The 21,816-nt window shown below is 36.3% G+C and overlaps 1 protein-coding gene across 5 annotated transcripts in view; it reads right to left on the bottom strand.

Moving 5' to 3' along the window:
• ADAM32 (ADAM metallopeptidase domain 32) overlaps positions 1-21,816 on the bottom strand; it is a 174,347-nt gene that overhangs the window by 52,716 nt on the left and 99,815 nt on the right. For all 5 annotated transcript variants that reach the window (XR_011564439.1, XM_070781446.1, XM_070781445.1 and 2 more), the window contains 5 exons: positions 21,619-21,711; positions 20,104-20,302; positions 11,275-11,380; positions 9,823-10,003; positions 3,481-3,564 (listed from right to left, as the gene is read on the bottom strand). Coding sequence is in view for 4 of the 5 variants with exons in the window: in XM_070781446.1 (XP_070637547.1) it covers positions 3,481-3,564; positions 9,823-10,003; positions 11,275-11,380; positions 20,104-20,302; positions 21,619-21,711 (663 nt within the window). In the remaining variant the exon portion in view is untranslated. The remainder of the gene's footprint in view (positions 1-3,480; positions 3,565-9,822; positions 10,004-11,274; positions 11,381-20,103; positions 20,303-21,618; positions 21,712-21,816) is intronic.

The raw sequence follows: 21,816 nt of genomic DNA, 5'->3' as shown, positions 1-21,816 counted from the left end.
CTAATAATCTTAATGCAAAAAGACCTTCAAGACACAATAAAATTATCACAGGCCACTTATAAAAGAATTTTAAAGGTAGGCTAGAAAAAAGGGATGGTAACCTACAAAGGAATCCCCATTAGTCTATCAGCAGAAAAACTCTACAGAGATGGCAGGGGGCAGAGGGGTGACATTCCCAAAATACTCAGAGACAAAAACTGTCACCCAAGAATATTCTATGTGGCAAAGTTATCATTCAGATATGAAAGAGAAATAAAGACTTTCCAAAGACAAAAGCTGAGAGTTCATCACCCCTAGACCTGCCTTACAGAAATCTTGAAAGGAGCTCTTCTACCTTAAATGCACATTAAACTTTCAGTAAGGTGATATACCTGGAGTAGGAAATGGTAACCCACTTCAGTATTCTTGCCTGAAAAATCCCATGGATGGAAGAGCCTGACGGGCCACAATGTAAAAGGTTGCAAAGAGTCGGACATTACTGAGCAACTAAGCAAGGAGATATATAGACAGATAAAACTAAAACAAACAAATGAACAAACAAAAACTGCAACTCTGCATCAGAATAGATTTTGTAAAATTCTGTTGTAGCATAAAGACTAAAGGTAAAGAAGTAGAAAAAAATAACTAGAGCTATTTCAATTTGGTAACAAATTCACAACATAAAATAATTTGAGAAAACAAAAACACAAAAATGGAAGAGGAAATTGATGGAACTCATATAGGCAAATGATAAGAAGCTATCAGCAGAAAAACAACTATATTATCTATAAGAAATTTTATTTCATTTTTTATTAATTTTTATTAGAGTATAGTTGCTTTACAAGCTTGTGTTAGTTTCTACTGTACAGCAAAGTGAATTAGCTATACTCATACATACCCCTCTGTTTTGGATTTCCTTCCCATTTAGGTCATCACAGAGCATTGAGTAGAGTTACAGTATTCTCATTGGTTATCTATTTTATACATATTATCAATGGTGTATATACATCAATCCCAATCTCCCAATTCACCCCAACCCCCCTTCCTCCCTGGGTATCCATATGTTTGATCTCTATCTGTGTCTTTATGCTTTGCAAATAAGTTCATCTGTATCATTTTTCTGGATTCCACATATAAAAGATATTTTTCTCTGACTTACTTCAGTCTGTATGACAGTTTCTAAGTTCTTCCACATCTCTGCAAATGACACAATTTTGCCTCTTTTCATGGCTGGGTAAAATCCTATTGTATATATGTACTGCATCTTCTTTATCCATTCCTCTCTTGATGGACATTTAGTTTGTTTCCATGTTCTGCTGTCAATAGTGCTGTAATGAACACTGAACTGAAGGATATTGTTGAATTTTGGTTTTCTCCAGATATATGCCTAGGAGTGGGATTTCTGGGTCATATGGTAGTTCTGTTTTTAGTTTTTCAAGGAACCTTGATACTATTCTCCCTGTGGCTGTACCAGTGTGCATTCCCACCAACAGTGTAGGAGGCTTCCCTTTCCTCCACATCCTTTGCTGTATTTATTGCTTATAAATTTTTTTGATGATAGCAGTTCTGACCAGTGTGAGGTGATCTCATTTTAGTTTTGATTTGCATTTCTCTAACAATTAGTAACACTGAGCATTCTTTTCATGTGCTTGTTGGTCATCTGTATGTCTTCTTTGGAGAAATGTCTAACTAGGTCTGCCCACTTTTTCATTTTGTCTTTTTCTTTTTTATATTGAGCTGTATGAGCTATTTGTATATTTTGGAGATTAATCCTTTATCAGTTACATCATTTGCAAATATGCATTAAGTAGGTTGTCTTTTCCAGTTGTTTATGGTTTCCTTTGCTATGCAAAAGTGTTTAAGTATAATTAAGTCCCATTTGTTTATTTTGTTTTTATTTCCATTACTCTAGGAAGTAGGTCCAAAAAGATATCATTGCTCTTTTCATATCATAGAGTGTTCTGCCTATGTTTTCCTCTAAGAGTTTTATTGTATCTGGTGTTGTATTTAGGTCTTTAATCCATTTTTGAGTTTATTTTTCTGTGTGATACTAGAGACTATTCTAATTTTATTCTTTTACATATAGCTGTCCAATTTTTCAGTAAGCATCATTTATTAAAGAGATTGTCTTTTTTCCATGTATTCTTGCCTCTTTTGTTATAGATTAATTGATCATGGGTTGTGGGTTTATTTCTGGGTTTTATATCCAATTCCATTGATCTATATTTTTATTTTTCTGCTAGTACCATACTGCTTTGATTACTACAGCTCTGTAGTATAGTCTGAAGTCAAGGAGTCTGATTCTTTCAGTTTTATTTTTCTTTCAAGATTTCAATTTTTCAAGATTGCTTTGGCTATCTGGGGTCTTTTGTGTTTCCTGTGTTCCATACAAATTTTAAGATCTTTTTTTTGTTCTAGATCTGCAAAAAAAGCCATTGGTCCAAAAGTACACATGCACCCCCATGTTCATAGCAAAACTGTTTACAATAGCCAAGACACGGAAGCAACCTAAATGTCCATTGGCAAAGGAATGGATAAAGAAGGTGTGCTACATGTGTACAATGGAAAAAAAAAATAATGCCATTTGAAGCAACATGGATGGACCTAGAGATTGTCATACTGAATTAAGTAAGTCAGACAGAGAATGACAAATGTTATATGATATCACTTACATGTGGAGTCTAAAAAAAAGGCTACAAATGAACTTAGCTACAAAACTGAAATAGAGTTACAGATGTGAAAACAAACTTATAGTTACCAAAGGTGAACATTGGTGAGGGAAGGATAAATTAGGATCTTGGGATTAACAGGTAAACAATACTGTATATAAAACAGAAAACTGATAAGGATTTACGGTATGCACAGGGAACACTCCTCAATATTCGTTAATAACCTAGATGGGGAAACTCTAAAAAGGAATGGCTATGTATACATACAACTGATTCATTTTGTTGTGCACCTGAAGCTAACACAACACTGTGAATCAACTATATTCCAATAACAATTTTTAAAGAAGAAACAAAATAAAATAGGTGTGTTCCACTATCACTTGAGATTAACAGTCTAACCTTCTATCCATTGCACTCTTACTTTTTTGGTATGGGAAATAAATTGGTCTCAATGGGGAGGAACGTCTATTATAAAAAGAGGGATAAAACAAATAGATTTCCCTCACACTATGTATTCACAGACACACAAATTTTACCATAATTACCTTCCTGAAATGAGCAGGTCAATGCATTTATGGGAATATTTAACACCTCTGAAAAGTACCCAACTATAATAATAAATTTGCTAAAGGCATCAGCAATTTAATGCTGTAAAATATTCCCTAACGCAAATGGCAACAAATTAGTAATCTGATTCAGCCCCATATAGCTAGATACAACAGGTCCTAGCACATGGTAGAAACCTAATAAATGTTAAATAAATTAATGACTGATGCTGAAAAGCACCAAGAGAGATATAATTTGGGGAAATATGAATCATGTGCTTACTTACTCCATTTCCACCGCACTGTGCTGAACACTGGTTTACTCGGTTTATATATGGCCCTACTTCTGAACATCGACGATTTACACAAATCTAAAGAAAAACAAACAAATTTTTTTCCAAGTTAGAGGAGTCCAGTTATCTTAACATTACCATCAGTAATTTTATAACATAGGACAACAGTTATTCAGGGCAGTAAATTTCCATTAAGTACCGTTTCTGCTGCATCCCACAGATTTTTATGTTATATTCTCATTTTCATTTCATTCAAAGTGTTTTTCAATTTCTTTTGAGATTTCTCCTTTGGCATAAGTGTTATTTAGAAACGTATAGTTTAAGCTACAAATATTTGGGGATTTTTCAGATAAATTTAATGTAAACTATGGACTTTTGGTGTAGCATTGTGGATAGTGGAGTCTGCATTTATGTAGGGGTAAATGGTACATGGAAATTCCCTGCATTTTCCACAACTTTTGATGTAAACTTAAAACTTTTCTAAAAACTAAAGTATTTTTAAAAATAAATTTTTAAGAAATGATTCAGGTTTATGTTATTACTTCCCCATGTAATAAGAAGCTTGGAAGTTGCCACTCCATCCTAAAAACAATGAAAAAGTTTAACAGACTGAAAAAGAAAAAACTCCTTTAGGATTCATAAAAGTGGTTTGGTGGCAAACCACTGCTCTCAAACTGGAGACATAGACAAGCAAATACAGGGAGTCACAGCTTATCAGAGCAAAGATTAACAAGCAGAAAGCTCAGATACCAGTGCCAGGGAAGGAAAGTAATTGTTGAATTGTGAGTGCCTCAATAAGGACAAGGAAATGGCAACCCACTCCACTGTTCTTGCCTAGAGAATCCCAGGGATGGCAGAGCCTGGTGGGCTGCCATCTATGGGGTCGCACAGAGTCAGACACGACTAAAGTGACTTAGCAGCAGCAGCAATAAGGACAACCCCGAGACTTAAAAACTCCAGAGGCACCCAGTCATGAGGAACCCCCATTGTTTCATGTGATGTATATCCAGGAGCTCAACCATATTCTCACAGTAAATATTAGAGAAATTTTTTTCTTGTTATCTTGCAGAAGGAGGGGAAAAGAAACCATTTTGAAGTAGCCAGAGCAGCCTGTTCTTAACAAAGCTGGCCCTCAGGAGAAATGAGTTATTAATAATTATAGCCTTGTGGCTATATATAAATCTGCTTGTGTTCTATCAGAGCCTATTTGATCTGGGAGAAGGGAAATACCCAATATCAGTCTGCTCTTAACCTTTCATATGTGAAAAGAGAAATACCCAACTCCAGTCTGCTCCAGCCATACTGTCCCATATAAAGGAAGAAAAAAAAAAAAAAAACCTGAAAAACACTTGTGAAGTTCACAATCTAAAGGCACAGGTTCACTGAAAGACAGATCTAATCATAGGACTGAAGAATATTTCCCTGCCACAACACCTCACCACATTACTAAAGGTCCATTTTAGCAGTTCTTTTGCCTGGCACATCATGCTCAGCTCTCAAGAAAACAGATAAGGTTATATTAAAAGCCAAAACACACAATTTGAAAAATGGAGCAAGTATCAGAACCAGATATTATCAGGAATACTGAAATTATCAGCCTTGGAGTTTAAAACAATTATGAGAAGGAAATGGCAACCCACTCCAGTATTCTTGCCTGAAGAATCCCATAGACAGAGGAGCCTGGTGGGGTGCAAAGAGTCGGACACAACTTAGTGAAGACTCACTCACTCATGATTAACATCTTAAGGGCTCTAACAGACAAAGTAGATAGCATGTAGGAACAGATAGGCAATGGAAGCAGAGAGACAGCAATCCCAAGGGAAAAGAAATAAATGCTGGAGTGAAAAAATGCACTAACAAAAATGAATAATGCCTTTAATGGGCTTATTAATATACTTCACATATCTGAGGAAGGAATCGCTGAGCTAGAGGATATATCAAAAGAATCCTTGAAAACAAAAAAGCAAAAAGAACAAAGACAAAAAAAAGAATATTCAAGGGACAACTACAAAAAAGCATAATGTATATGTAATGGAAATGCCAGAAGAAAAAGAACAAGGAACAGAAGAAATATTTGAAACAATGTGCATGCTCAGTCGCTTCGGTCGTATCCTACGCTTTGCGACCCCATAGACTGTAGCCTGCCAACTCCTCTGTCCTTGGGGATTCTCCATGCAAGAATACTGGAGTGGGTTGCCATGCCCTCCCACAGGGGATCTTCCCAACCCAGGGATCAAACCCGAGTCTCTTATATCTCCTGCATTGGCAAGTGGGTTCCTTACCACTAGTGCCCCCTGGAGACCCCATTTGAAACAATAATGACTGAGAATTTTCCCCAAATTAATATCAGACACGAAACCACAGTTTTAGGAAATTCAGAAAACAATAAGCAGGATAAATACAAAAAAAAAAAAAAAATGATACACCTAGGCATATCATGTCCAAACAGAAAATCAAAGAATAAATCTTTTAAAAAGCAAGATTAAAAAAAAAAAAAAAAAAACTTACCTATAGAGAAACAATGATAAGAATTATATCTCACTTCTCAGAAGCCAGACAGTCAGAAGAGAGTGGAGTAAAATACTGACAGAAAAAAAAAATCCCCAATCTAGAATTCTATATACTGTGAAATTTTCCTTCAAAAGTTATGGAGAAATAAAGGCTTTCTCAGACATACAGAAATTGAGAGAATTTTTTAAAATAAAGTTCTTTAGAGAGAGGAAAAATAATATAGGCCATAAACTACTGGTATGTACAACACCAAGAGTGAAGGCTTATATAAACTATTTCCTTTGTGTAATAAACATGTGTCCATGTAGGCTGATCAGTAGTAACAAATATAACACACTGAATGGAAGAAGTTAATAACATGGTAACATATGCTTATGTGGGGCCAGAGTGTATAAGGGAAATCTTTATGTAATTTCCTCTCAATTTTGTTGTGAATGTAAAATTGTTCTTAAGAAGACAGTCCAAAAAATGATTCAGGGCAGGGATATGGAAGTAACAAATCAAACAAGACTGAAATAAAAATCAGAACCAAAAGAAAAACCACTTTTTACTACATTAGCCTGAAATCTAACAAAACCATCCTTAAGAGCACAGTTTAAATAATATCCTGTATTCCTTGCCTATATAAAAAGTTTACATAGAAAGAAATCAATAAATGGGAGTTCTTATTAAATATGAGCTATTATTCAGTGCAGTTCAGTGCAGTCGCTCAGTTGTGTCCGACACTTTGCAACCCCATTAATCGCAGCACTCCAGGCCTCCCTGTCCATCACCAACTCCCGGAGTTCACCCAAACTCATGTGCATCGAGTTGGTGATGCCATCCAGCCATCTCATCCTTTGTCGTCCCCTTCTCCTCCTGCCCCCAATCCCTCCCAGCATCAGGGTCTTTTCCAATGAGTCAACTCTTCACATCACGTGGTCAAAGTACTGGAGTTTCAGCCTCAGCATCAGTCCCTCCAATGAACACCCAGGACTGGTCTCCTTTAGGAAGGACTGGTTGGATCTCCTTGCAGTCCAAGGGACTCTCAAGAGTCTTCTCCAACACCACAGTTCAAAAGCATCAATTCTTTGGCGCGCAGCTTTCTTCACAGTCCAACTCTCACATCCATACATGATGACTGGAAAAACCATGGCCTTGACTAGATGGACCTTTGTTGGCAAAGTAATATCTCTGCTTTTTAATATGCTATCTAGGTTGGTCATAACGTTCCTTCCAAGGAGTAAGTGTCTTTTAATTTCATGGCTGCAGTCACTATCTGCAGTGATTTTGGAGCCCCAAAAAAATAAAGTCTGACACTGTTTCCACTGTTTCCCTATCTATTTCCCATGAAGTGATGGGACCAGATGCCATGATCTTTGTTTTCTAAATGTTGAGCTTTAAGCCAACTTTTTCACTCTCCTCTTTCAATTTCATCAAGAGGCTGTTTAGTTCCTCTTCACTTTCTGCCATAAGGGTGGTGTCATCTGCATATCTGAGGTTATTGATATTTCTCCCGGCAATCTTGATTCCAGCTTGTGCTTCTTCCAGCCCAGGGTTTCTCATGATGTACTCTGCATGTAAGTTAAATAAGCAGGGTGACAATATACAGCCTTGACGTACTCCTTTTCCTATTTGGAACCAGTCTGTTGTCCCATGTCCAGTTCTAACTGTTGCTTCCTGACCTGCATATAGGTTTCTCAAGAGGCAGGTCAGGTGCTCCAGTATTCCCATCTCTTTCAGAATTTTCCACAATTTTATTGTGATCCACACAGTCAAAGCCTTTGGCATAGTCAATAAGGCAGAAATAGATTTTTTTTTAACTCTCTTGTTTTTTCTATGATCCAGCAGAATTTGACAATTTGAGCTCTGGTTCCTCTGCCTTTTCTAAAACCAGCTTGAATATCTGGAAGTTCACGGTTCACGTATTGCTGCAGCCTGGCTTGGAGAATTTTGAGCATTACTTTACTAGCGTATGAGATGAGTCCAATTGTGTGGTAGTTTGAGTATTTTTTGGCATTATTAGAGTCCCCTAAAAAAGATATGTGAAGTTTTCATCTAACTTTACTACAGATATCTAACATTCTATTGCAGAATATTTTAATATCCAGATATTAATTCTTTTAACTATAAAGTATAATAATCAGAGGATTAAGGATATATTCCTAACTTCTTTATTTCTAGCAATATCAACTTCCTAAGTTGCAGTTTTCTTAAATGAGTACAATAATACTTTTTCTAAAGCATTCAAGATTTGTTTCAAGGTTAAAATGAAATAATGAGAAAATGATTTCCTTTAAACATGAAAGTACAATACTCTTCAAAGAAATGACCTCACAAACACTTTCTAAATCCTGACAACCTAACCCTGTAAGCTTTTAATGTGCTCAGTCTTCTCATTAGTTCTTGGCCCCCACGGTGCATCTAACAACTCTTTTTAGAATGTACTATATTTGTTTGTCTGCCTCAGTTGAAATTGAGACGAAGTCCTGCTACTTAATGACATTACTGACAGAAACAAAGTTCCCGAGAGTGTTTTATCATATATGATTTATAGTATCATTAAAAGCTACGTGGTAAAATTTGTTTTCATATGGCCTCACTGAGAAGAACTGCCATGTTATAGAAAAGATTATGTTCTTACTAAATTACAAATAATTTCAAAGCATCCATTGACTGTGTCTCATTTTTTAACTGCTTTGACTCCATGGCATAAATACATCTACTGAGCTCCCTGGCATATCTGTCCTTCAAGGAGATATTCATGACTTCTAGGCATGAAGAGGAAGTCAATATGAAGACTATATACTTTATCTGTGGTAAACTTCATTTAAACTATCAGATCACCAAAAATCACCAAAATATATACATTCATTTTACATATTTAATATTTTATTCAAAATCATCTGTCAGGTAAAGAGGAAGAGTCAAAATTCAGATCTCTGTGCTTCTGTCTTCAAAGGCTACACTTTATACTATATGATAGTTCTTCATGAGCAAATTTCTGGCTAGGAACTAAATGAGATTCTGAAGTAAATTTATTCCATGCTCTCTCCATATTTGGTTGTTTGCTCTCACAGATAACCAATTATAACAACAACCAAGAATAATAGCCAACCTATATTTAGTTCTTACTATGTGTTGAGCATTGTACTACATACTTTGTAGTATCATTTCATTGAATCTTTGCAATAACTCCATAGAGTAAATATTATTATTATCCCCATTTTACACACAGCTGTGATATCTTAAACTGGATGGGTAACCTTCAAAATGTCAAACCCAAGAGGTAAAGATTTATTCCTTGAGGCACCATCTAAGTTGTACTCTTATCTACTGGGTCACAAAGATATATATATAATTAAATGGGATTTCTTCTTTCTTCTCCAAGAATAAAAGTGAATTCCCAAGTTATGGAATATTTAACTGCAAGTATTCCCAAGACCTCTCTCCTCCACACTCCTGTCCCAAAACTCTTGGAGATTCCTTGCTTACAACACTGAAATTCTAAAAAGGAACAAACACTCCCATTTCCCTCAGAGACCAACTGAAGCTTACTCATTTTCTCCTTATCCAAATATTTGAGGTTATTTGGTCAAGTGTGTGCTTAGTCGCTCAGTCATGTCCAACTCTTTGTGACCCCATGGACTGTAGCCCTCCAGGCTCCTCTGTCCATGGGATTCTCCAGGCAAGAATACTGGAGTGGGTTGCCATGTCCTCCTCCAGGGGATCTTCCCAATCCAGGGATCTAACCCAGGTCTCCTGCACTGCAGGCAGATTCTTTACCAACTGAGCCACAAGGGAAATTAATAGAACAGATTTTTTAATTGATTTTAAGCTATTTACCCTCCCTTTATCACAAATAGAGCCACTTTTGACCACGAGTGCATCTTGTGCATCTGTTGTTTCATAGAGCATTGTTATACATATAGTACTTCGCACAAAAGCATAAATCACAGAAGCACTGTCTCGAAGGAAAGGAGTTTGAAGTGGGTAGGTACAGATTAATCTTCCACATATAAGACTCCTGCAAACATAATAAAAATATATGATTATTAGACAGTAGGCATTTATTATGAATGCTTCATATTTTCTTTCTTTGACCAAAAAAATAAAGAATGGTTCTCCATTTATGGCAATATATCTTAGGAAATGTAAAACTTTCCTACTAACAGTTAAAGTAAAACATAAAGCCACTGATACATGCTTATCTTTCAATGACACTAATGATCTTTTTATTCACTGTACAGATTGATGTACTGATTGTCAAATAAACAAGTCACTCAAGCATTTTACATCTCTCTGTAGAGGGGCAGAAACTACGTTGTGACCTCTACCCTCAAAGACCTTACAGTCTAATACTAAATACGACATAAATCTTATTAAATGTGCTGTGAATGAAATAAGCAGATTCTTACAGATATTTAAGATGAAGATATATTCTAACTTAGTAGTCAGAGAAACCTCATAGAGAAGATGCCATCTAAGTCCAAGCTTACAAGTTAGTAGAATTTCAACAGGCAAAGTAAGGTATTTCAAAACAATCACAGCATAAGCATTACTTAAGAAGTAACGTTACAAGAAGCATAAAGTTAGATGATATGTTTGCTGCTGCTGCTGCTGCTGCTGCTGCTGAGTCGCTTCAGTCATGTCCGACTCTGTGCGACCCCATAGATGGCAGCCCACCAGGCTCCTCTGCCCCTGGGATTCTCCAAGCAAGAATACTAGAGTGGATTGCCATTTCCTTCTCCAGATGATATGTTTACCAGCCTGTAAATTCCATGAGTACAAGGATCATCATTATGTTTTGCTAACTTGTATCTAACTAGCTAGTGGCCAGCATATGGTAGTTTCTTTAAAAATATTTGTTAAAAGAAATTCATGACCAAAATATCAAAGAACGGGCTCTTCAGACACAGGAGAAATTGAACTTCATTTTAGAGACACTGGGCAGTCTTCAGCTTGGGCAAGCATTCAAATGAATGGGGATAGTATTTTCATTTTTAAAATAATGAGTATGTTCAGACAGGAAAGGTGCAATGGCTATCATTAATTTCAACCTTGGATAAGATCTTGGAGCCTAGTAATCATCTACATATAAATATTTAAAAATCAGGTTGAAATTTAATAAGTCTGTAGTACAAGAATGATGTCAAGACTAGAGATTTTGATTTCAGATTAACTCCTGAACACACATGACACCTGAAACCATTGGAATTAATGACATACATAGTGAAAAACTAAAAACAGAATTTTATAGTGTATAAGATAGGAATTTTCACTATTTGCATAGCATACCTCCATGGGCAAAATGTATATTTGCCTCCTGATTTGCCACAGTTCCCAAATCTATCAGTTTGAGACTGTATTTCTTCATAGCAGGCAAATGGAGCATTTCTTGAACCTGTCAAAGTTAGAAATATATTTGGATTAAAACTTCCTTTAAATTAAAACTTAAATATATTTAAATTAAAACCTCCTCAATTTCCTCATATGTTTCTTTGCTTTTTTTCTCTATCATTGTCATCTATTCAAAAGTTCCCTAGTGAAGTTTTAAGAAGAGAGAAATGAAGTGAAAAGTATTGCTCATGATTATTTCTCCTTTTAATTCATTTTGGTCATTTGTAACTCAAAAGATACTATGAGGGTAGAGGAGAATTGAAAGTGAAAGTGTTAGTTGCTCAACCACGTCCAACTCTTTGCAGCTCCATGAACTGTAGCTCACTGGGCTTCTCTTTCAAAGAATTCTCCAGGCAAGAAAACTGGAGTGGGTTACCATTCCCTTCTCCATGGGATCTTTCTGATCCAGGGATCAAACCCGGGTCTCCTGGATAGTAGGTGGATTCTTTACCATCCAAGGAACCATACTTTTTTTTTTTTACAACCAGAGTTGTAAAAGTATAAATCTTAAGAGAGCTCTGTGAAAGAAGGCAATAGAGAGAGAATACAAGAAAACTATTCTTGTTCTCCTAGATTCTGAGTAGGAATGTATAAAAAGCCAGGTCTATAAAAAAAAAAAAAAAAAAAAAACTCATTAAAGAAACTTCATACCTTCAGAAAGTCTGAAGTGAAGGGACCGAAATTGCCAATCCATACATATTTACCTCTTTTTCCTTTGTTATTGTATTAGCTTTCTATCACTGTGTAAAAAATTACCAAAATCTTAAAACAACACCCATGTCACAGTTTCTGAAAGTGTGGCAAAGCCCATTCAGGTTATCTGTTCAGGGTCTCAAGGCTGAAATAAAGTTCCTGGCCGGAGTTACAGCCTCATTTGAGTCTAGAGTCCTCTTCCAACATCATTGGCTGTGAAGAATTCATTTTTTTGTAGCCGTTGCTTCATTTTATTACTATCTGCCAGGGGTTGCTCTTGGCCCTAGGAACTCCTGCTCAGGTCCTAATGACATGGCCCTCTCACAAAAATGGCTGCTTATTTCTCCCAATAAAGTAGAAGTAAAAGTTTTTCTGGAACTCTCTTGCTTTTTTGATTATCCAACAGATGTTGGAAATCTGATCTCTGGTTCCTCTGCTTTTTCTAAATCCAGCTTGAACACCTGGAAGTTCACAGTTCACATACTGTTGAAGCCTGGTGTGGAGAATTTTGAGCATAACTTTTGTGTGTGAGATGAGTGCAACTGTGTGGTCGTTTGAACATTCTTTGGAATTATCTTTCTTTGGGTTTGGAATGAAAACTGACCTTTTCCAGTCCTGTGGCCACTGCTGAATTTTCCAAATTTCCTGGCATAATGAGTGCAGCACTTTCCAAGCATCATCTTTTAGGATTTGAAATAGCTCAACTGGAATTCCATCACCTCCACTACCTTTGTTCGTAGTGAAGCTTCCTAAGGTCCACTTGACTTTGCATTCCAGGATGTCTGGCTCTAGGTGAGTGATCACACCATCGTGGTTATCTGGGTCATGAAGATCTTTTTTGTATAGTTCTTCTATGCATTCTTGCCACCTCTTCTTAATATCTTCTGCTTCTGTTAGGTCTTCTGCGTGAAATATTCCCTAGGTATCTCTAATCTTCTTGAAGAGATCTCTAGTCTTTCCCATTCTATTGTTTTTCTCTATTTCTTTGCCAAAGCCTTTGACTGTGTGGATCACAACAAACTGCGGAAAATTCTTAAAGAAATGCCTCATGAGAAATCTGTATCCAGGTCAAGAAGCAACAGTTAGAACTGGACATGGAACAACAGACTGGTTCCAAATCAGGAAAGGAGTACATCAAGGCTGTATACTGTCACCCTGCTTACTTAACTTATATGCAGAGTACATCATGAGAAATGCTGGGTTGGAAGAAGCACAAGCTGGAATCAAGATTGCCGGGAGAAATATCAATAACCTCAGAAATGCAGATGACATCACCCTTAAAGCAGAAAGTGAAGAAGAACTAAAGAGCCTCTTGATGAAAGTGAAAGAGGAGAGGGAAAAAGTTGGCTTAAAACTTAACACTCAGAAAACTAAGGTCATGGCATCTGGTCCCATCACTTCATGGCAAATAGGTGGGGAAACAATGGAAACAGTGTCAGACTTTATTTTTTGGGGCTCCCAAATCACTGCAGATGGTGACTGCAGCCATGAAATTAAAAGATGCTTGCTCCTTGGAAGAAAAGTTATGACCAACCTAGACAGCATATTAAAAAGCAGATACATTACTTTGCCAACAAAGGTCCACTGAGTCAAAACTATGGTTTTTCCAGTAGTCATGTATGGATGTGAGAGCTGGACTACAAAGAAAGCTGAGTGCCAAAGAATTGATTCTTTTGAACTGTGGTGTTGGAGAAGACTCTTGAGTACCCTGGACTGCAAGAAGATCCAACCAGTCCATCCTAAAGGAAATCAGTCCTGAATATTCATTGGAAGGACTGGTACTGAAGCTGAAATTCCAATACTTTGGCCACCTGATACAAAGAACTGACTCTTTGGAAAAGACCCTGATGCTGAGAAAGATTGAAGGAAGGAGGAGAAGGGGACGACAGAGGATGAGATGGTTGGATGGCATCACTGACTTGATGGACATGAATGAGTTTGAGTAAGCTCTGGGAGTTGATGACGGACAGGGAAGCCTGGCGTGCTGCAGTCCATGGGGTCACAGAGAGTCAGACATGACTTAGCAACTGAACTGAATTGATTTCTCCCAAGCCAACCAAAGAATCTTCTGACATTTCTCATCTTTTAAGGGCTCATATTATTAGTTGAGGCTCCACTTAGAATGATCTCCTTTGGATTGATTCAAAGTTGACTAATTATGGACCTTAATTAAGTCTTTAAAATCCCTTCATATTTTCTGTATAAACTAATCATAGGGACAATAGTCCACCATATAGTCACTGGTTCTCATCCAACTCAGAGGGAGGAATCTCCAAGAAAATACCACAGTAATGATGGGGAAAATCTTAAGAGTTCCACCTAGCAAAGTTACTTTCTCCAGAATGAACCATGCTAAGTCCAACAGACCATCTATAAAATATAAAAGTAGGTAATAATATCTACCTTAGTGGATTATTATTAAAATTAAGATGATATTATTTAATCACTCAATTTTTTGCCTTGTCCTAATTCTATCTCTTTCTACAATTTTTAAACATTAGCCCATCAAAGGTGATCGTGCACATACTGTGAGGCAAATAACATTATTCTGAGTATTGACAGTGTTTAATCAGTTCAGTCGTGAATCTGAGACTACCAGGTTAGGAATATTCTTCATCCAACCCTATCTTTACTAATCCAAATATTAGTAAAATATTCCTTCTAAAGATACCAATGTGCCCTATTATTAATTTCTCCCTTGAATATCCTGTCTCATGTTAGGGACTTTCTCTCAGCTCAGTCTGGGTTTTGCATGGTAATATGGAAACACCAAAAGGGCAATATGTTGAAAATGTTAAATTGCATGTTAAATATTTCCATAAGTCCAGTATACTGACCAAGTCTACAAAGTAAGAGAATTTGCCTTTCCACAGTCCAAATGGTATATTTAGATTCCCTCTACCTTATTATCAAATGCTATGAGGCACAATCCCCTTCATAGATCACAGCCTTGTTGTGGCAAAGGGGCTTGCTTCACCTTCAATGAAGCTATGAACCATGCTGTGTAGAGCCACCCAAGATGGACAGGTTACAGTGAAGAGTTCTGACAAAACATGGTCCACTGGTGGAGGTGATGGAAACCCATTCCAGTATTCTTCCCTGGAAAAAGCCATGAGCAGTGTGAAAAGGCAAAAAGATATGACACCAGAAGATGAGCCCCCAGGTCAGAAGAGGGGTAGAGCTATTGGGGTAGAGCAGAGGACAGTTATTGATAGCTCCAGATAGAATGAAGTGGCTGGGCCAAAGCAGAAACAATGCTTAGTTGTGGATATATCTGGTGGTGAAAATAAAGTCTGATCCTGTAAAGAACAATATTGCATAGGAACCTGGAATATTAAGCCCATGAATCAAAGTAAATTGAACGTGCTCAAGCAAGAGACAGCAAGACTGAACATCAACATCTTAGGAATCAGTGAACCAAAATAGATAGGAATAGGCAAATTTAATTAGGATGACCATTATATCTACTACTATTGTCAAGAATCCTTTAGAAGAAATGGAGCAGCCCTCACAGTCAACGAAAGTCTGAAATGCAGTACTTGGGTGAAACCTCAAAAAATGACAGAATGACCTCAATTTGTTTCCAAGGCAAACCACTCAACATCACAGTAAACCAAGTCTATGCCCCTGCAACTGTGTGTAAGAAGTTAAAGTTGACCAGTTCTTTGAAGACATACAACACTTTCTAGAACTAAAACCAAAAAGATGTCCTTTTCATCATAGGAGATTTGAATGCAAAAGCAGGAATTCAAGAGATACTTGGAATAACAGGCAAGTTTGGTCTTGGAATACAAAATGAATCAGGACAAAGGCTAACAGAGTTTTGTCAAAAAAAACATGCTGGTCATAAAAAATACCCTTTTCCAACAACCCAAGAGAGGACTCTATGTATGAACATCACCAGAAGGTCAATACCATAATCAGATTGATTTTATTCTTTTCAGATGAAGATGGAGAAGCTCTATACAATCAGCAAAAACAAGACCTGGGTTAATTGTGGCTCAGATCAATAGCTCTTTATTGCAAAATTCAGGCTTAAATTGAAGAAAGTAGGGAAAACCACTAGGCCATTCAGGTATGACCCTAATCACATTCCTAATACAGTGTAAGTGATGAATAGATTCAAGGGATTATATCTGGTAGAGTTCCTGAAGAACTGTGGACAGATTTGTAACAAAGCATCCCAAAGAAAAAGAAATGCAAGAAGGCAAAGAGGTTGTCTGATGGGGCTTTACAAATAGATGAGAAAAGAAGAGAAGTGAAAAGCAAGGGAGAAAAGGGAAAATATACCCAATTGAATTCAGAGTTCCAGAGAACAGCAAGGAGAGATAAGAAGACCTTCTTAAGCAAACAACACAGAGAAGTGGAGGGAAACAATAGATGGCATAGACTAGAAATCTCTTCAAGAAAACTGGAGATATCAAAGGAATATTTCATGCAAGGAAGGGCACAATAAAGGACAGAAACAGTAAGGACCTAACAGAAGCAAAAGAGATGAAGAAGATGTGGCAAGGATACACAGAATAATTATACAAAAAAGTCTTAATGACCCACATAACTACAATGGTGTGGTCACTCAAGAGAGGACATCCTCGAGTGTGAAGTCAAGTGAGTTTTAGGAAGCATTACTACTAACAAAGCTAATGGTGAAAGAAACCCTGCTGAGCTTCTATTTAAAATCATGTATGTGGGGTTCTCATATGTATGAACTAAAATCTTATTTCTCCAGTTAATCTGTCTTCTGTCATTTTAATTATTTGACCAGGCAAAAGAACCAGAGAAGTTAATGGGGATGGGAAAAAATATTTAAAATAAAGTAGAAGCACCTTGGACTTCAACCAAAGCTATGATCAAGCATTTAAAAATAAAAAGAAAGTCAACATACAGAAATTAGTTGAATTTCTGTACACTAACAACAGCTGAAAAAAAATTTTTTCAATTCCATTCCCAATAGCATCAAAATCAATTTGATACTTTGGAATAAATTTAACCAAGTAAGAGATGTATAGCCTGAAAATTACAGGATCCTCATGAAAGAACTCTAAGAAGACACAAAAAGGAAGACATTCCACTACCACAGGTCAAAAGCATTTACATCATTAAAATATCCATGTAGGGACTTCCCTGATGGACCAGTGGTTAAGAATCTGTCTTGCAATGTAGGGGACATGGGTTTGATCCCTTGTCAGGAAGCTAAGACCTCACATGCCACAGAGCAACTAAGTCTGCACACCGCAAGGACTTAGTCTGTGTGCCGCAACTAGAGTCTCTGTGTTGTAACAAAGATCCTGTGTGCCACAACTAAGACCTGAGAGAGTCAAATAAATAAAGAAAAAAAGAAGTCCATATCACCCAATACCACCTACAGATTCAATGTAATCCCTAACAAAACCCCAAAGGTATTTTTCATAGAAATATAAAAAACAAATTGAAAAGATCAAGAGATCCTGAATAGACAAAGCAATCTTGAGAAAGAACAAAGCTAGAGGTACACTTTCCTTATTACAATTATATAACAAAGCTATAGAAATTAAAACACTATAGTGCTGGCATAAGAATAAACAAAAAGACTAATAGAATAAGATTGAGAGCCCAGAAACAAGCCCCCACAATATGCTAAACTAAGATTTGACAAGGGAGTCAAGAATACTCAATGAGGAAAGGAGAATCTCTTCGACAAATAGTTTTGAGAAAGCTGGACAGCCACATGCAAAAGAATGCAATTGATCCCCAACCTCACACAGCTCAAAAAAAAATGAATTCATAAAGACTTAAAGGCAAAAACAGAAACGTTAAAACACCTAGAAGAAAACACAAGGGGAAACCTACTTAACATGGGTCTTGGTAATGACTTTTTCAATATGACACCAAAAGCATTAGCAACAAAGGCAAAAATAAAAAGTGGGACTTCATCAAGCTGAAAAGTTTTTGCACAGAAAAAGAAACAATTAAAAAATGTACCACTCTGGCGTATGGATTATTTTGAGCTAAAGGCTATCAAAAAGTATATATATATATACTACCCTTCCCTTAACTACCTAGAAGAATTTAAGTTAGGGACTTTTTTCCCCCAGAAAAAGATTTATTATCAAAGATAAATTCTATCTCACTGGCCCGATCTGGATGGCAGGGCAAATATATAATTACCAAACATCTGCTCTTCTTATCATCCTGTGAATGATGCTCCTGTCCTTAAAAGCCCCAGGACCCTATCTCATTCCTTAGTGCAGGACAACATATACAATTAATTTTATCTTTCTGTCTCTGAACCTCTTATATGATCTCTGAGTCTCTCATGTTATGTGGGATTCTCATATGTATGAACTAAAATTTTATTTCTCCAGTTAATCTGTCTTATGTCATTTTAATTATTTGACCAGGCAAAAGAACCAGAGAAGTCAATGAGGATGGGAAATTTCCCCCTTCCTGACAGTGTGAATCAGCAAAGAAAACATGAGATATAAATATTCAGCAACATGGACTCCAAGCAACATGGCATTATGCTAAGTGAAATAAGTCAGACAGAGAAAGACAATACTCTATGATGACCCTTATATGTGGAATCTAATTGAATTCAGAGAAACAAAGAGTAGAGTAATAGTTATCACAGGCTGCAAGGTGGGGAAAATGCGGAGGTGTTCAAAGGTTACAAATTTCCAGTTATAACATGAAAAAATTGCTTGGAATCTAACACACAGCATGATGTTTATACTTAGTAATATCAAATTATATACCTGAAAGTTGCTAAGAAAGGAGATCTTAAATGTCCTCACCATGAAAAAGAAATGGTAATTATGTGACATAATGGAAGTTTAGCTAACACTATGGTGGTAATCATTCTGAAATATATAAAAGTACCAAATCAATAGTTGTACAACTTAAACTTATTAATGTTATATGTCAATTGTGTATCAATAAAGTTGGTGGTTGAAGAGACTTAAACTTACCTGAAACTATAAATATACTAGAAAAAAAGAGAGAGAGAAAGCTCTTGGGTACTAATCTGGGCAATATTTTTTGGATGACACAAAAGCACAGGCAACAATAGACAAGAAGGACTGCATCAAAATAAAAAACTTCTCAGCAAAGAAAGTAAGCAACAAATCACAAATGAAACCTACAGAATGGGAGAAAAAATCAGCACACCATATAGCTGATAAGGGATTAATTTCTAAAATATGCTACTCATAATTAAATAAGAAAGATAAAGAGATTTAAAAATAGCAAAGGACCTAAATGGATATTTCTCCAAATAAAAGCCAAATGACCATCAGATACGTGAAAAGGGACTCAACATCACTAATCATCAGGGAAATGTAAATCAAAACCACAACTCACACCTTTTAGGACAGTGTGTTATCAAAGAGAAAAAGACAATAAGTATTAGCAAGAAGGTGGAGAAAATTAAACTTTTATATACTGTTGATGGGAGTGAAAATTGGCACAGTCATTACAGAAAACAGTAGACAGGCTTCTCAAAAATTTAAGTGCACCACCTTAGGATCTAGCAAGCATATTACTGGGTATATACATGCAATATGTTAAACAGATGACTATGGCAATTATTTCATATTGTATATGCATATCAAAATATTAAGTCATACACCTTAAACATATTCTTAAGAAGTTCAAAAACTAAAAAGAGATTTTGTGTGTGTGTTAGTTGCTTAGTCATGTCCAACTCTTTGCAACCCCATAGACCACAGCCCCACCAGGCCCCTCTGTCCATGGGATTCTCCAGGCAAGAACACTGGAGTGGGTTGCCATTTCCTTCTCTAAAAGGAACTATAGAAAGAAAGAAAGTGAAGTCACTCAGTCATGTCCGAATCTTTGCAACTCCATGGACTGTAGCCTACCAGGCTCTGCCATCCATGGAATTTTCCAGGCAAGAGTACTGGAGTGGGTTGCCATTTCCTTCTCCAAAAGAGAGACTTTAAACAGAATAAATAATTTAAATATATCTAATTGACCACTGTCTTGGTAATGTTAATGACAATATTGAGGACCAACTATATAGATGTTACAAAACAATACCTTTTCCAAATATACTCTCACAACGTGCATCAATATCTTGGCAGCCTCCATCAAAACAATAAGCTTTTCCTCCTTCACATTCCTGTCCATTGAGTATAGTTATATCAGCCGGGCACATTCCTGAGCTTCCATTACAAAACTCAGGAATATCACATTCAGGATGTGCAGTGGGCCTACATACAGCACCTGCTTCCATAAACTAGTAGAAATTAAAATATAAAAAGTAAAGCATTATATATGATTATTGTGTTTACCAATATTTAATCTTGCTCTAATTCCATGTATAGCTTGATGAAGTACTTATTCATTAGTGTCTCTCAGTATCTTCCTCTTATAAAAATTATAATAGTCATATTGAAAAAACTGAATGTTATCAACCAAAACAAGAGGTAAGGAATATGCACAAGGAAAAGTATATTACAAACATGATACAATGAGAGCCCAAGTTTTGGCTAGAAGGCAGGAAAATTAGCTTTTAGCTTGGGATAATTATTGCTTTAGGGAAAATTGTGAAATTTAGGTACTTTCTAAATAAAATATACTTATTCAAACCATAGTTTTAAAGTATGGAATATCGGTAATTCTATGAAAATGTGAAACCAAAATAACTGAGAATAGAATGCAAAGAATGGTTAAAAAGGGGGTTCAACTACTAAACTCTTTGGGAAATAAGGAACCCAATAGTAAACTTTCTCCTGACTTATCCTATGGGTCATTAACATTTTCATGTATAGCATTCTTAAAATTTATATAAAGAACATTAATTGGGCATTTATCTCCTACTTCTTAATTGATGGCTTCTAGTTTATACTATAAAGATCACAGAGGAAAGAATTAACCATGGTAAGATTCCAGGGGTGGGTAGGGGGAACCGTATCAGTTAACTAAAGTGAAGAACACAGAACCAGTGGCAGGTCATTCAATAGAGGGGTTCTCATGTGATGAATCTGTCACATATATGTTGGAAGAGCTGAAAAGTAAAACAGGGGACAGGAATGAACATCTTCATCATATAAGCTAAAATATAACCTTTAAGTCAAATGGTCTTTGTATAACAAATCCATAGTTTAAATTTGTGCTGACATGCAGCATTTGGAAAGTGTTATATCTAGTGAGTTTCATTATTTATGCATTTATTGGAAATTGCTTTATCTTTCAATTACATACTCACAAATACCCATCACAACCTAAAAGATCATTTTTATAAAGATATAAATATTGGATAAAAGAAATGAAAATAGTCCCTTTCAATGAAGATGTTCTACATCAAAGAATTCTGTCATAGCTGGCAATCAAGGCTTAAAACCAATAGCATCATTAGGGAGAATAATGGCATTATAAGGAGGACTCAACATCCAACTATAATTCGTAAAATTAGACACATCACTCTGAACTTATTTTTGTCTTTACATGAAAAGTTATGTATTTTGAGTTACAGCTAAGAGTCTGTATTCAAAAGTAACCAAGACACATTTCATTTTATACTTAGAAGATGGTAACAAACTAAAATCGTACTTGACAGTCGTCACAGCATGATCCTTCACTGCATTCTGTTTCTGGTTTCATCAGACAAGTAAGAGGATCACAACAGCTATCAGGTCCACAATCCTATAAATGAGTGGAATACACAATAAAACTATGTCATGGAAATAATATAAACTTTGGCAAGAGCTATGTTACACAGTTTTTTAATTGGGGGGGGAATATGCATGC

The sequence above is a fragment of the Bos indicus genome, chromosome 27 (assembly GCF_029378745.1).
Source record: "Bos indicus isolate NIAB-ARS_2022 breed Sahiwal x Tharparkar chromosome 27, NIAB-ARS_B.indTharparkar_mat_pri_1.0, whole genome shotgun sequence".
Taxonomy (NCBI): Eukaryota; Metazoa; Chordata; class Mammalia; order Artiodactyla; family Bovidae; genus Bos; species Bos indicus.
Note: the sequence above shows the minus strand (reverse complement) of the source record. Positions and strands in the feature narration are given on the sequence as shown.